The 15,129-nt window shown below is 42.2% G+C and overlaps 1 protein-coding gene across 5 annotated transcripts in view; it reads left to right on the top strand.

Annotated features, from left to right (window-relative positions):
- Positions 1-15,129, top strand: part of SLC41A3 (solute carrier family 41 member 3) — a 93,375-nt gene that overhangs the window by 37,042 nt on the left and 41,204 nt on the right. For 4 of the 5 annotated variants that reach the window (XM_036911625.2, XM_036911624.2, XM_036911623.2 and 1 more), the window contains one exon: positions 1,331-1,438. The exons of the other annotated variant lie outside the window; for it this stretch is intronic. In XM_036911625.2, the coding sequence (XP_036767520.2) occupies positions 1,331-1,438 (108 nt within the window). The remainder of the gene's footprint in view (positions 1-1,330; positions 1,439-15,129) is intronic. 5 annotated transcript variants of the gene reach the window in all.

The following is a 15,129-nucleotide window of genomic DNA, read 5'->3' as shown; positions in this document are numbered from 1 at the left end:
TGAGCTCTTTATATATTTTGGATGTGAACCCTTTATCGGATCTGTCATTTATGAATATATTCTCCCATACTGTAGGGTACCTTTTTGTTCTATTCATGGTGTCCTTTGCTGTACAGAAGCTTTTCAGCTTGATATAGTCCCACTTGTTCATTTTTGCTTTTGTTTTCCTTGCCCGGGGAGATATGTTCATGAAGAAGTCGCTCATGTTTATGTCCAAGAGATTTTTGCCTATGTTTTTGTCTAGGAGTTTTATGGTTTCATGACTTACATTCAGGTCTTTGATCCATTTCTAATTTACTTTTGTGTATGGGTTAGACAGTGATCCAGTTTCATTCTCTTACATGTAGCTGTCCAGTTTTGCCAACACCAGCTGTTGAAGAGGCTTTCATTTCCCCATTGTATGTCCATGGCTCCTTTATCATATATTAATTGACCATATGTGTTTGGGTTAACATCTGGACTCTTTATCCTATTCCACTGGTCTGTGGCTCTGTTCTTGTGCCAGTACCAAATTGTCTTGATTACTGTGGCTTTGTAGTAGAGCTTGAAGTTGGGGAGTGAGATCTCCCCCCACTTTATTCTTCCTTCTCAGGATTGCTTTGGTTATTCGGGGTCTTTCATGGTTCCATATGAATTTTAGAGCTATTTGTTCCAGTTCGTTGAAGAATGCTGTTGGTATTTTGATAGGGATTGCAGTGAATTTGTAGATTGCTTTGGGCAGGATGGCCATTTTGACAATATTAATTCTTCCTAGCCAGGAGCATGGGATGAGTTCCCATTTGTTAGTGTCCTTAACATTTTTATTTTTAACGTTTAACAGAGACCTAGATAGAGACAACTCCCACCTGTTTTGCCAAACCCAGAGCCCCTGATGGTGCTCTGGGGCCTCCTGCCCTTGGCCTGGGCATAGTGGAACATCTCTGCCCTAATAAAGCATGGCCACCCGGCCCCAGCTGGTCTTCCATCTCTCCCAGTTCATGAGAAATGCCCTGACTTTGAAACTGTTGACTCCTCCCCATTCCTACAAACACATTGTGTGCAGTAGACAAAGCGTGTCTGTAGGCTGGACCAGCCTGGCTCCCACTTTTCCCAGCTGCTGAGGGCCAGAGAAAGATAGGGACTCACTGAGGCCACTCGTGCTGTTAATACTGGACAGTATTAAAATCTCACGGCCTCATCATCATTTTGTATTTAGTTTAAAGCCATTTAGGAAACTGCATGTTCATTTCTTAGGGAGTCAGTGGCAGTTACTTGCTGAAGATTAGCTCTAGAAGTTTCCAAGGTGCACCAGTCTGCATGTTTGGATTGATCTCCTTTTCTCTCCCACCAGCACTGGCCTGTGTTTGTGGAAGTAAAAGACCTGTTGACGCTGGTGCCGCCCCTGGTGGGCCTGAAAGGGAATCTGGAGATGACGCTGGCATCACGCCTCTCCACAGCTGTAAGTGGACATCTGGGAACGGTCACAACTGCACCACTGAGTCACCCCTCATAGCTCGGGCAGGTAGAGGGACTCTCTGAAAAGAGGAGTGTGGACGAGTTTATTCTGTCACACTGATTACCCAGTCACGCCTCCTGGCCTCCCACCTGGGCCACAGGCCCTACCCAGTCACCCCTCCTGGCCCGCCCAGCCCCAGGGCCATGGCACCTACCCAGTCACCCCTCCCAGCCTGCCCAGCCCCTGGGCCACAGCATCTACCTAGTCACCCCTCCTGGCCCGCCCTGCCCCTGGGCCACAGCGTCTATACCTGGTCACCCCTCCTGGCCCGCCCAGCTCCTGGGCCATGGCACCTACCCAGTCACCCCTCCCAGTCTGCCCAGCCCCTGGGCCACAGCGTCTACCTAGTCACCCCTCCTGGCCCGCCCTGCCCCTGGGCCACAGCGTCTATACCTGGTCACCCCTCCTGGCCCGCCCAGCTCCTGGGCCATGGCACCTACCCAGTCACCCCTCCCAGCCTGCCCAGCCCCTGGGCCACAGCGTCTACCTAGTCACCCCTCCTGGCCTGCCCTGCCCCTGGGCCACAGCGTCTCTACCTGGTCACCCCTCCCAGCCTCCCACCTGGGCCACAGCATCTCTACCCAGTCATCCCTCCTGGGCTGCCCAGCCCCTGGGCCATGGTGTCTCTACCCCATCACGCCTCCCTGCCTCCCACCTGGGCCACAGTGTCCCTACCTGGTCACCCTTCCCAGCCCGCCCAGCCCCTGGGCCATGGTGTCCCTACCCAATCACCCCTCCCGGCCTGCCCAGCCTCTGGGCCATGGTGTCCATACCCAGTTACCCCTCCCAGCCTGCCCGGTCCTTGGGCCACGGTGTCTCCTTTAACCTGATGGCAGGAGGTCCTCTGTGTCCTTGTGCCCTGGTAACCCCAGAGCCACTGGACCCTGAGCCCAGCTCCACGCATTCCCATGGAAGGAAGCCAACATGAGTAGTAGTGCAGGCTTACTGGAGGGTTTTGTAGAGAAGATGGAGAATTTATGTCACCATGGAAGTGATCTCTTTTAGGGGAGTTTGTCCTCTGGAACGGCCCTCCAGTGCCCCATCAATGGAGGTGTCTTCTGGGCTCTCTAATGAACACGGCTTCTTGCCTTTTCACTCTGCACCCCTCCTGGCTATCCCAGGAACCAATGTTCTTTGTTTTCCGTAATGCAGAATGGTTTCTCTCTCCTCTGATGCCCATCTGACATCCAGTATATGAAAAGGGCCTGTGGCAAGAGGAGGTGTGGTGTGTTCAAGAAACTGAGCAGTGTAGGTGGAATCTGCAGGTGAGGGGTGGGGGCTGCCTGGAGAGATAGGTGAGGGTGGTCGGCTACATTGCAGCACTTGAAGATATATCTATATGCTAATACGTGGAACCTGTGAATGTTCCCTTTATGGAGGAGCTCTTTGCAGGTGTGATTAAATTAAGGTCCTTGATGTGGAACATTATCATGGGTGGATCCAGGTGGGTGCATCTCAAGAGTCCTTATAAGAGGGAGGTGAGGGGATATTTGAGACAGAAGAGAAAGGCCATGTGAGGGAAGCAGAGTCAGAGAGGGAAGGTGCTATGCACTTGGCTTTGAAGATGGGGGAAGAGCAAGGAGCCAAAAAGTGGCATACTGCCTGCAGGAAAGGGGAGGAAACAGGTTCTCCCTAAAGCTTCCAGAAGGAGGAAGGCCCTGTTGGTGCTCCGTAAGACTCGTTTCAGACTCCTGGCCTCCTGAACTATAAGAAAATGCCTTTCTGTTGTGTTAAGCTGTGAATGTGAGATCATTTGTTATAGCAGTGATGGGGGACTAACACATGGGGCCAGATCATTTAGAGCCCTGTAGGACATTGAAATGTTTCTCACAGCAGAAAACATGCAGATAGAGACACACGTGCATGCGTGTGCACACACATGTGTGTGATTATTGGTCAATGTTTGGGAAAACTGTTGGTACATCTCTGCCGTGGTGGCATTTCAGGTGTTAACATTTTTATTTCATAAGGTTTAACTGCATTTTAAATACTTCTCTACAGTGATCTTATCTTAGTTTTTTTTTGGTATAATTAATCTACAGTTACATGAGCAACATTATGGTTACTAGACACCCCCCATTATCAAGTCCCCACCACAAACCCCATTATAGTCACTGTCCATCAGTGCAGTAATGCTACAGAATCACTACTTGTCTTCTCTGTTATACTGTCTCCCTGTGCCACCCCCCCACATTATGTGTGCTAATTGTAATGCCCCTTTTTCCTTCTTATACCTCCCTTGATCATATCTTAGTTTTTTTTTCTTTTTTTTTTCTTTTGGTATCATTAATCTACAATTACGTGAACATTATGTTTACTAGGCTCCCCCCTTCACCAAGTCCTCCCCACATACCCCTTCACAGTCACTGTCCATCTGCGTAGTAAGATGCTGTAAAATCACTACTTGTCTTCTCTGTGTTGCACAGCCCTCCCCGTGCCCCCCATGCACTATACATGCTAATCGTCATGCCCCCTTTCTTCTTCCCCGCCCTTATCCCTCCCTTCCCACCCATCCTCCCCAGTCCCTTTCCCTTTGGTAACTGTTAGTCCATTCTTGGGTTCTGTGATTCTGCTGCTGTTTTGTTCCTTCAGTTTTCCTTTGTTCTTATACTCCACATATGAGTGAAAGAGTGAAATCATTTGGTACTTGTCTTTCTCTGCCTGGCTTATTTCACTGAGCATAATACCCTCTAGCTCCATTCATGTTGTTGCGAATGGTAGGATCTGTTTTCTTCTTATGGCTGAATAATATTCCATTGTGTATATGTACCACATCTTCTTTATCCATTCATCTACTGATGGACACTTAGGTTGCTTCTATATCTTGGCTATTGTAAATAGTGCAGCGATAAACATAGGGGTGCATCTGTCTTTTTCAAACTGGAGTGCTGCGTTCTTAGGGTAAATTCCTAGAAGTGGAATTCCTGGGTCAAATGGTATTTCTATTTTGAGCATTCTGAGGAACCCCCATACTGCTTTCCACAATGGTCGAACTAGCTTACATTCCCACCAGCAGTGTAGGAGGGTTCCCCTTTCTCCACAACCTCACCAACATTTGTTGTTGTTTGTCTTTTCGATGATGGCAATCCTTACTGGTGTGAGGTGATATCTCATTGTGGTTTTAATTTGCATTTCTCTGATGATTAGCAATGTGGAGCATCTTTTCATGTGCTTGTTGGCCATCTGGATTTCTTCTTTAGAGAACTGTCTATTCAGCTCCTCTGCCCATTTTTTAACTGGATTATTTGCTTTTTGTTTGTTGAGGTGCATGAGGTCTTTATATATTTTGGATGTCAATCCTTTATCGGATCTGTCATTTATGAATATATTCTCCCATACTGTAGGATACCCTTTTGTTCTATTGATGGTGTCCTTTGATGTACAGAAGCTTTTCAGCTTGATATAGTCCCACTTGTTCATTTTTGCCTTTGTTTCCCTTGCCCAGGGAGATATGTTCATGAAGAAGTCATTCATGTTTATGTCCATGAGATTTTTGCCTATGTTTTTTCCCAAGAGTTTTATGATTTCATGACTTACATTCAGGTCTTTGATCCATTTTGAATTTACTTTGTGTACGGGGTTAGACAGTGATCCAGTTTCATTCTCTTACATGTAGCTGTCCAGTTTTTCCAGCACCATCTGTTGAAGGGACTGTCATTTCCCCATTGTATGTCCGTGGCTCCTTTATCGTATATTAATTGGCCATATATGTTTGGGTTAATGTCTCGAGTCTCTATTCTGTTCCACTGGTCTGTGGCTCTGTTCTTGTGCCAGTACCAAATTGTCTTGATTACTGTGGCTTTGTAGTAGAGCTTGAAGTTGGGGAGCGAGATATCCCCCCACTTTATTCTTCTCAGGATTGCTTTAGCTATTCGGAATTTTTGGTGGTTCCTTATGAATTTTTGAACTATTTTTTCCAGTTCATTGAAGAATGCTATTGGTAATTTGATAGGGATTGCATCAAATCTGTATATTGCTTTGGGCAGGATGGCCATTTTGATGATATTAATTCTTCCTAGCCAGGAGCATGGGATGAGTTTCCATTTGTTAGTGACCTCTTTAATTTCTCTTAAGAGTGTCTTGTAGTTTTCAGGGTATAGGTCTTTCACTTTCTTGGTTAGGTTTATTCCTAGGTATTTTATTCTATTTGATGCTATTGTGAATGGAATTGTTTTCCTGATTTCTCTTTCTATTAGTTCATTGTTAGTGTACAGGAAAGCTACAGATTTCTGTGTGTTAATTTTGTATCCTGCAACTTTGCTGAATTCCGATATTAGTTCTAGTAGTTTTGGAGTGCAGTCTTTAGGGTTTTTTATGTACAATGTCATGTCATCTGCAAATAGTGACAGTTTGACTTCTTCTTTACCAATCTGGATTCATAGTATTTCTTTGTTTCGTCTGATTGCCATGGCTAGGACCTCCAGTACTATGTTGAATAACAGTGGGGAGAATGGGCATCCCTGTCTTGTTCCCAATCTCAGAGGAAAAGCTTTCAGCCTCTTGCTGTTCAGTATGATGTTAGCTGTGGGTTTATCATATACGGCCTTTATTATGTTGAGGTACTTGCCCTCTATGCCCATTTTGTTGAGAGTTTTTATCATGAATGGATGTTGAATTTTGTCGAATGCTTTTTCAGCATTTATGGAGATGATCATGTGGTTTTTGTCTTTCTTTTTGTTGATGTGGTGGATGATGTTGATGGACTTTCGAATTTTGTACTATCCTTCCATCCCTGGGATGAATCCCACTTGGTCATGGTGTATGATACTCTTGATGTATATTTGAATTTGGTTTGCTAATATTTTGCTGAGTATTTTTGCATCTACATTCTTCGGGGATATTGGTCTGTAGTTTTTTTTTGGTGGGGGTCTTTGCCTGGTTTTGGTATTAGGGTGATGTTGGCTTCATAGAATGAGTTTGGGAGTATTCCCTCTTCTTCTATTTTTTGGAAAACTTTAAGGAGAATGGGTATTATGTCTTCTCTGTATGTCTGATAAAATTCCGAGGTAAATCCATCCGGCCCGGGGGTTTTATTCTTGGGTAGTTTTTTGATTACTGATTCAGTTTCGTTGCTGGTAATTGGTTTGTTTAGATTTTGTGTTTCTTCCTTGGTCAGTCTTGGAAGGTTGTATTTTTCTAGGAAGTTGTCCATTTCTCCTAGGTTTTCCAGCTTGTTAGCATATAGGTTTTCATAGTATTCTCTAATAATTCTTTGTATTTCTATGGGGTCTGTCATGATTTTTCCTTTCTCATTTCTGATTCTGTTGATGTGTGTTGACTCTCTTCTTCTCTTAATAAGTCTGGCTAGAGGCTTATCTATTTTGTTTATTTTCTCAAAGAACCAGCTCTTGGTTTCATTGATGATCATATCTTAGTTTTATAATTCTCTTAAAATACATAAAATAGGGAGGGAAAAATAATAGTAGAATTCATTCCAGTGGCCTCTCCAAGGAGAAGAGCCCCATTATCATCACAGTAGAACCTTTAAAGGCATTCAAAACCCATTCTTTATTTTTTTTAAATCATGGTATGTAGGTGTAAATTAATATACTAAAATGTTACACATTTTAAGTGTACAGGTCAGAGACTTGACAAAGACATATAACCATGTGCCTATTCCCCCAATGGAGATAAGGAACATTCCATCTCCCCGAAAGGAAATAGGAACCTTGTTTGGGAGAACCAGTCCCGGGCTCCCTCTCCCTCCCTGCTCCGTCTCCTCTCCTCCCGCTGGGAGCTGGGGTGAGGGGCGCTCGGGTCCCACCGGGCTGCGGCTTGTATGTTACCTCCTTCAGGTGGTACTGGGTTCTCAAAGGTGTAGATGTAGCCTGCCTGTTTTCCTGTATCTTCTGGTCTCTCTTTTAGGCATAGTTGTTTTTGTTGTATTTTCAAAAATATATATGGTTTTGGGAGGAGATTTCCGCTGCTCTACTCACATCGCCATTTTGGCTCCATTTTTTAGTCTCTCCACGCACCCTATCCCCACAGCCTGTGATGCAGTTCTAATCCCTATAGATAAATTTGGCCTTCAATACCCATTCATGATAAAAAAAAAATCTTAGTGAGACTTGAAATATAAGAATATTTTATTTATATTGTTCTGAATGTTTAAGCTAATGTGATAAGAAAAGGAAATTAGAGCCTCAAATATTAGAAATGAGAAACTTATTTGCAATTGTTATGTTTGCCTACTTAGAAAAATCTAAGCAAATTAATTAGAAAACTACTAAACTAAGTAAAGTGACCTGGTTTCAAAATATCTAGGTGAAATAAAATATAAACATACGTAAATATGTATCTATACACTCTTATACGCACTAGAAATAATTACTTACAAAATATGTATTATTTTGTACAATAATACAAAAATAATTACAACTGGAAAAGAGTTATCTTTTAAACTATTACCTAATTTTAAAACATCTTCAGTCAAGCCCCAAGAAATGTGCAAAGCCTATATAAATAAAAGGACAAAAGTTATAAGGGAAATACAGATCTGGCGAGAGGTGAAATTCCTTCAAGGCGAAAGTCAATATTGTAAAGTTATCAGCTCACCTTGTTTTAGTTTATAAAGTTAATGCAATTGCTATCAACATGCCAAAGGTACTTAGAGAAACCTTTGATGCTATTATTTTAAAGTTGATCTGGAGGAATGAATGAGTGAGAATAGCCAAGAAAATATGGATAGGAAACAGATAAAGAATACTAATGGTGAAATTTGTTTTCCACACTTTAAAATTTAATATAAAGCTAAAGTAATACATTTTGCAACCAGCATCAATTGATATATTACAGAACAAAACAGAACATCCAGAGGTAAACTCAGATGTATACAAACATAGTCCCTATGAATATATGTCTGTTATGTAGATAATACTGCCATTTGAAATCAATGAAAAAGGATGAATAACTGGTGCTGAGATAATTGGTTAATCCTTTAGAAGTCATCTTTCCTTATGTCAGTATATATACTGAATGAATTAAATAATTTAAAGCGAAGCATGATACTAGAAAAGCACAAGTATTTTTTGCATCTGGTGATAGGAAGTGCTTTTTAAGGAGCATAACAAACACAAAATCTGTAAACAAAGAATGATGGCCTTGTGTCAAACTGGAAACTATGTAACATTTTATGATAGTTTCCTGGGGCTGCCTTAACAAAGGACCACAGACTGAGCAGGTTAACCCACAGAAGTGCATTGTCTCACAGTCCTGAAGGCGCTCGGCCCCAGGTCGGGCTGTGGGCAGGGCCGGTTGCTTCGGAGGCCTGTGGTGGTTTGCCTAGCTCCTGCTGGTTTGCCAGAAGCCTTTGGGATTCTTGGCTTGTAGGCCATCACCCCATCTCTGTCTTTATCTTCACGTGGCATTCTGCCCATGTTCTTATCTTTGTCCAGAGTTGCCTTTTTGTAACGATGCCAGCCATGTTGGCTTAGGTCCCCACCTGACTGCAGTGTGATGGCGTTGCAGCGAATCACAGCTGCAGTGGCCCTGTTCCAAGGTACAGTCACATACTGAGGGCCTGGGGTTAGGACTTCAGCACCTTTTGAAGGTTCTGTACTTAAGTTTAAAAGGGGAATACTTGGGCGGAGCCAAAATGGCGACGTGAATAGAGCAGCGGAAATCTCCTCCCAAAACCATATATATTTTTGAAAATACAACAAAAACAACTATGCCTAAAAGAGAGACCAGAAGATACAGGAAAACAGGCAGGCTACATCTACACCTTTGAGAACCCAGCACCACATGAAGGAGGTAAGATACAAGCCGCAGCCCGGCAGGGAGAGGGAGCCCAGGACTGCCAAACACCCACCCCTAGCCATCCGCACCAGAGCACAGACACACAGTGCATGGTGTGCTGTATACTAGGGAAACGGGACGGTAAAACCTGCAAGTGGGTCCCCGCAGCCGGCGCCCCTGGTACAAAGAAAAGCGAGTGCTTTTTGAAAGACTTAAAGGGACAGGGACCCTACAGCTGGGTGGAAACGTCCCGGGACATTTAGCCCAGCAGCTGGGAATCCCGGGGAACTCCGGGCGCCCTAAGTCCCTGGGTGGCAGTGCAGCCCAGAGGCCCCTCATGGAGATAAACCACCTCCTGCCCATTTCTCCTCCGACACGGCCCTGCCATAGTGGAGCATCAGCCTGAGGCAGCAGGGCAGAGCTGCTTTCACAGCGGCCGGGCAAGAATTAGAAACCCCGTCTGCGCGCAGCTGCCCAGCACAAGCCACTAGGGGTTGCCATTCTCCCAGGAGAGGAAGGCCACAAACCAGCAAGAAGGAACGTTCTCCCAGCCGACACACGCGCCAGCTCCCCACAACTACCTCTGTCGCCATGAAAAGGCAGAAGAATTTGATACAGACCAGCCTAACCCAGACATCCTCCCCTGAGAAGGAATCTGGGGAGATAGACCTAACCAATCTCCCTGAAAAAGAATTCAAAATAAAGGTCATAACCATGCTGATGGAGCTGCAGAGAAATATGTAAGAGCTAAGGGATGAAGTCCGGAAGGAGATTACAGAAATGAAACAATCTCTGGAAGGATTTATAAGCAGAATGGATAAGATGCAAGAGACCATTGATGAAATAGAAACCAGAGAACAGAAGCTGATGCAGAGAGAGATAAAAGGATCTCCAGGAATGAAACAATATTAAGAGAACTGTGTGACCAATCCAAAAGGAACAATATCCGCATTATAGGGGTACCAGAAGAAGAAGAGAGAGAAAAAGGGATAGAAAGTGTATTTGAAGAAATAATTGCTGAAAACTTCCCCAAACTGGGGGAGGAAATAATCATTCAGACCACAGAAGTACACAGAACTCCCAACAGAAAGGATCCAAGGAGGACAACACCAAGACACATAATAATTAAAATGGCAAAGATCAAGGACAAGGACAGAGTTTTAAAGGCAGCTAGAGAGAGGAAAAAGGTCACCTATAAAGGAAAACCCATCAGGCTATCATCAGACTTCTTGACAGAAGCCTTACAGGCCAGAAGAGAATGGCATGATATATTTAATGCAATGAAACAGAAGGGCCTTGAACCAAGGATACTGTATCCAGCACGATTATCATTTAAATATGAAGGAGGGATTAAACAGTTCCCAGACAAGCAAAAGTTGAGGGTATTTGTCTCCCACAGACCACCTCTACAGGGTATTTTAGAGGGACTGCTCTAGATGGGAGCACTCCTAAGGCTAAACAGATGTTACCAGAGAAAATAAAATCACAGCAAAGAAAGCAGACCAACTAAATACTAACTAAAGGCAAAAAATAAAATCAACTACCCACAAAAGCAGTTAAAGGAAGCACAAAAGAGCACAGAATAAAACACCCAACATATTAAGAACGGAGGAGGAGGAATAAGAAGGGAGAGAAATAAAGAATCACCAGACAGTGTCTATAATAGCTCAATAAGTGAGTTAAGTTAGGCAGTAAGATACTAAAGAAGCTAACCTTGAACTTTTGGTAACCATGAATCTAAAGACTGCAATGGCAATAAGTACATATCTTTCAATAATCACCCTAAATGTAAATGGACTGAATGCACCAATCAAAAGACACAGAGTAATAGAATGGATAAAAAAGCAAGACCCATCTATATGCTGCTTACAAGAGACCCATCTCAAACCCAAAGACATGCACAGACTAAAACTCAAGGGATGGAAAAAGATATTCCATGCAAACAACAGGGAGAAAAAAGCAGGTGTTATGGTATTAGTATCAGACAAAATAGACTTCAAAACAAAGAAAGTCACAGAGAAAGAAGGACATTACATAATGATAAAGGACTCAGTCCAACAAGAGGATATAACCATTATAAACATATGCACCCAACACAGGAGCACCAACATATGTGAAACAAATACTAACAGAACTAAAGGAGGAAATAGAATGCAATGCATTCATTCTGGGAGACTTCAACACACCACTCACTCCATAGATCCACCAGACAGAAAATAAGTAAGGACACAGAGGCACTGAACAACACACTAGAGCAGATAGACCTAATAGACATCTATAGAAATCTACATCCAAAAGCAACAGGGTACACATTTTTCTCAAGTGCACGTGGAACATTCTCCAGAATAGACTACATACTAGGTCACAAAAAGAGCCTCAGTAAATTCAAAAGGATTGAAATTCTACCAACCAACTTTTCAGACCACAAAGATATAAAATTAGAACTAAATTGTACAAAGAAAGCAAAAAGGCCCACAAGCACATGGAGACTTAACAACATGCTCCTAAATAATCAATGGATCAATGACCAAATTAAAATAGAGATCAAGCAATATATGGAAACAAACAACAACAACACAAAGCCCCAACTTCTGTGGGATGCAGCAAAAGCAGTCTTAAGAGGAAAGTATATAGCAATCCAGTCATATTTAAAGAAGGAAGAACAATCCCAAATGAATAGGCTAAAGTCACAATTATCGAAATTGGAAAAAGAAGAACAAATGAGGCCTAAAGTCAGCAGAGGGAGGTATATAATAAAGATCAGAGAAGAATAAAATTGAGAAGAATAAAACAGTAGAAAAAATCAATGAAACCAAGAGCTGGTTCTTTGAGAAAATAAACAAAATAGAAAAGCCTCTAGCTAGACTTATTAAGAGAAAAAGAGAATCAACACATATCAACAGAATCAGAAAGGAGAAATCACGACAGACCCCATAGAAATACAAAGAATTATTAGATAATACTATGAAAACCTATATGTCAACAAACTGAAAAACCTAGAAGAAATGGACAACTCCTTAGAAAAATACAACCTTCCAAGACCGACCAAGGAAGAAACAGAAAATCTAAACAAACCAATTACAAGCAAAGAAATTGAAGCAGTAATCAAAAAACTACCCAGGAACAAAACCCCTGGGCCAGATGGGTTTACCTCAGAATTTTATCAGACATACAGAGAAGACATAATACCCATTCTCCTTCAAGTTTCCCAAAAAATAGAAGAGGGGGGAATACTCCCAAACTCATTCTATGAAGCCAACATAACCCTAATACCAAAACCAGGCAAAGACCCCCACCAAAAAAGAAAATTATAGACCAATATCCCTGATGAACGTAGATGCAAAAATACTCAATAAAATATTAGCAAATCGAATTCAAAAATACATCAAAAGGATCATACACCATGACCAAGTGTGATTCATCCCAGGGATGCAAGGATGGTGTAACATTCGAAAATCCATCAACATCATCCACCACATTAACAAAAAGAAGGACAAAAAAACCACATGATCATCTCCACAGATGCTGAAAAAGCATTCAACAAAATTCAACATCCATTCATGATAAAACTCTCAGCAAAATAGGTATACAGGGCAAATACCTCAACTTAATAAAGGCCATATATGATAAGCCCACAGCCAACATTATACTGAACAGCAGGAAGCTGAAAGCTTTTCCTCTGAGATTGGGAACAAGACAGGGATGCCCACTCTCTCCACTGTTATTCAACATAGTACTGGAGGTCCTAGCCATAGCAATTAGACAAAACAAAGAAATACAAGCAATCCATATTGGTAAATAAGAAGTTAAACTGTCACTATTTGCAGATGACATGATATTGTACATAAAAAACCCTAAAGACTCCACTCCAAAACTACTAGAACTGATATTGGAATACAGCAAAGTTGCAGGATACAAAATTAACACACAGAAATCTGTGGCTTTCCTATACACTAACGATGAACTAATAGAAAGAGAAATCAGGAAAACAATTCCATTCACAATTGCATCAAAAAGAATAAAATACCTAGGAATAAACCTAACCAAGGAAGTGAAAGACCTATACCCTTAAAACTATAAGACACTTACGAGAAATTAAAGAGGACATTAGCAAATGGAAACTCATCACATGCTCTTGGCTAGGAAGAATTAATATAATCAAAATGGCCATCCTGCCCAAAGCAATATACAGATTTGATGCAATTCCGATCAAATTACCAACAACATTCTTCAACGAACTGGAACAAATAGTTCAAAAATTCATATGGAACCACCAAAGACCCCGAATAGCCAAAGCAATCCTGAGAAGGAAGAATAAAGTTTGTGGGGATCTCGCTCCACAACTTCAGGCTCTACTACAAAGCCCCAGTAATCAAGACAATTTGGTACTGGCACAAGAACAGAGCCACAGACCAGTGGAACAGAATAGGGACTCGAGACATTAACCCATACATATATGGTCAATTAATATTCGATAAAGGGGCCATGGACATACAATGGGGAAATGACAGTCCCTTCAACAGATGGTGCTGGCAAAACTGGACGGCTACATGTAAGAGAATGAAACTGGATCACTATCTAACCCCATACACAAAAGTAAATTAGAAATGGATCAAAAACCTGAATGTAAGTCATGAAACCATAAAACTCCTAGACAAAAACACAGGCAAAAATCTCTTGGACATAAACATGCACGACTTCTTCATGAACATATCTCCCTGGGCAAGGGAAACAAAGGCAAAAATGAACAAGTGGGACTATATCAAGCTGAAAAGCTTCTGTACATCAAAGGACACCATCAATAGAACAAAAGGGTATCCTACAGTATGGGAGAATATATTCATAAATGACAGATCCGATAAAGGATTGACATCCAAAATATATAAAGACCTCATGCACCTCAACAAACAAAAAGCAAATAATCCAGTTAAAAAATGGGCAGAGGAGCTGAATAGACAGTTCTCTAAAGAAGAAATCCAGATGGCCAACAGGCACATGAAAAGATGCTCCACATTGCTAATCATCAGAGAAATGCAAATTAAAACCACAATGAGATATCACCTCACACCAGTAAGGATCGCCACCATCCAAAAGACAAACAACAGTACATGTTTGCGAGGTTGTGGAGAAAGGGGAACCCTCCTACACTGCTGGTGGGAATGTAAATTAGTTTAACCATTGTGGAAAGCAGTAAGGAGGTTCCTCAAAAAGCTCAAAATAGACATACCATTTGACCCAGGACTTCCACTTCTAGGAATTTACCCTAAGAATGCAGCAGCCCAGTTTGAAAAAGACATTTGCACCCCTATGTTTATGGCAGCACTATTTACAATAGCCAAGAAATGGAAGCAACCTAAGTGTCCATCAGTAGATGAATGGATAAAGAAGATGCGGTACATATACACAATGAAATATAATTCAGCCATAAGAAGAAAACAAGTCCTACCATTTGCAACAACATGGATAGAGCTAGAGAGTATTATGCTCAGTGAAATAAGGCAAGCAGAGAAAGACAAATACCAAATGATTTCACTCATATGTGGAGTATACGAACAAAGAAAAACTGAAGCAGTGAAACAGCAGCCAAATCACAGAACCCACGAATGGACTAACAGTTACCAAAGGGAAAGGGACTGGGGAGAATGGGAGGGAAGGGAGGGATAAGGGTGCGGAAGAAGAAAGGGGTTATTATGATTAGCATGTATAATGTGTGGGGTGGGAATGGGGAGGGCTGTGCAACACAGAGAAGACAAATAGTGATTCTACAACATCTTACTATGCTGATGGACAGTGACTGTAATGGGGTTTGTGGGGGGGGACTTGGTGAGGGGGGGACCCTAATAAACATAATATTCTTCATGTTATTGTAGATTAATGATAAAAAAACAAAAATAAAT

The sequence above is a fragment of the Manis pentadactyla genome, chromosome 1 (genome assembly GCF_030020395.1).
Source record: "Manis pentadactyla isolate mManPen7 chromosome 1, mManPen7.hap1, whole genome shotgun sequence".
Classification (NCBI taxonomy): domain Eukaryota; kingdom Metazoa; phylum Chordata; class Mammalia; order Pholidota; family Manidae; genus Manis; species Manis pentadactyla.
Note: the sequence above shows the minus strand (reverse complement) of the source record. Positions and strands in the feature narration are given on the sequence as shown.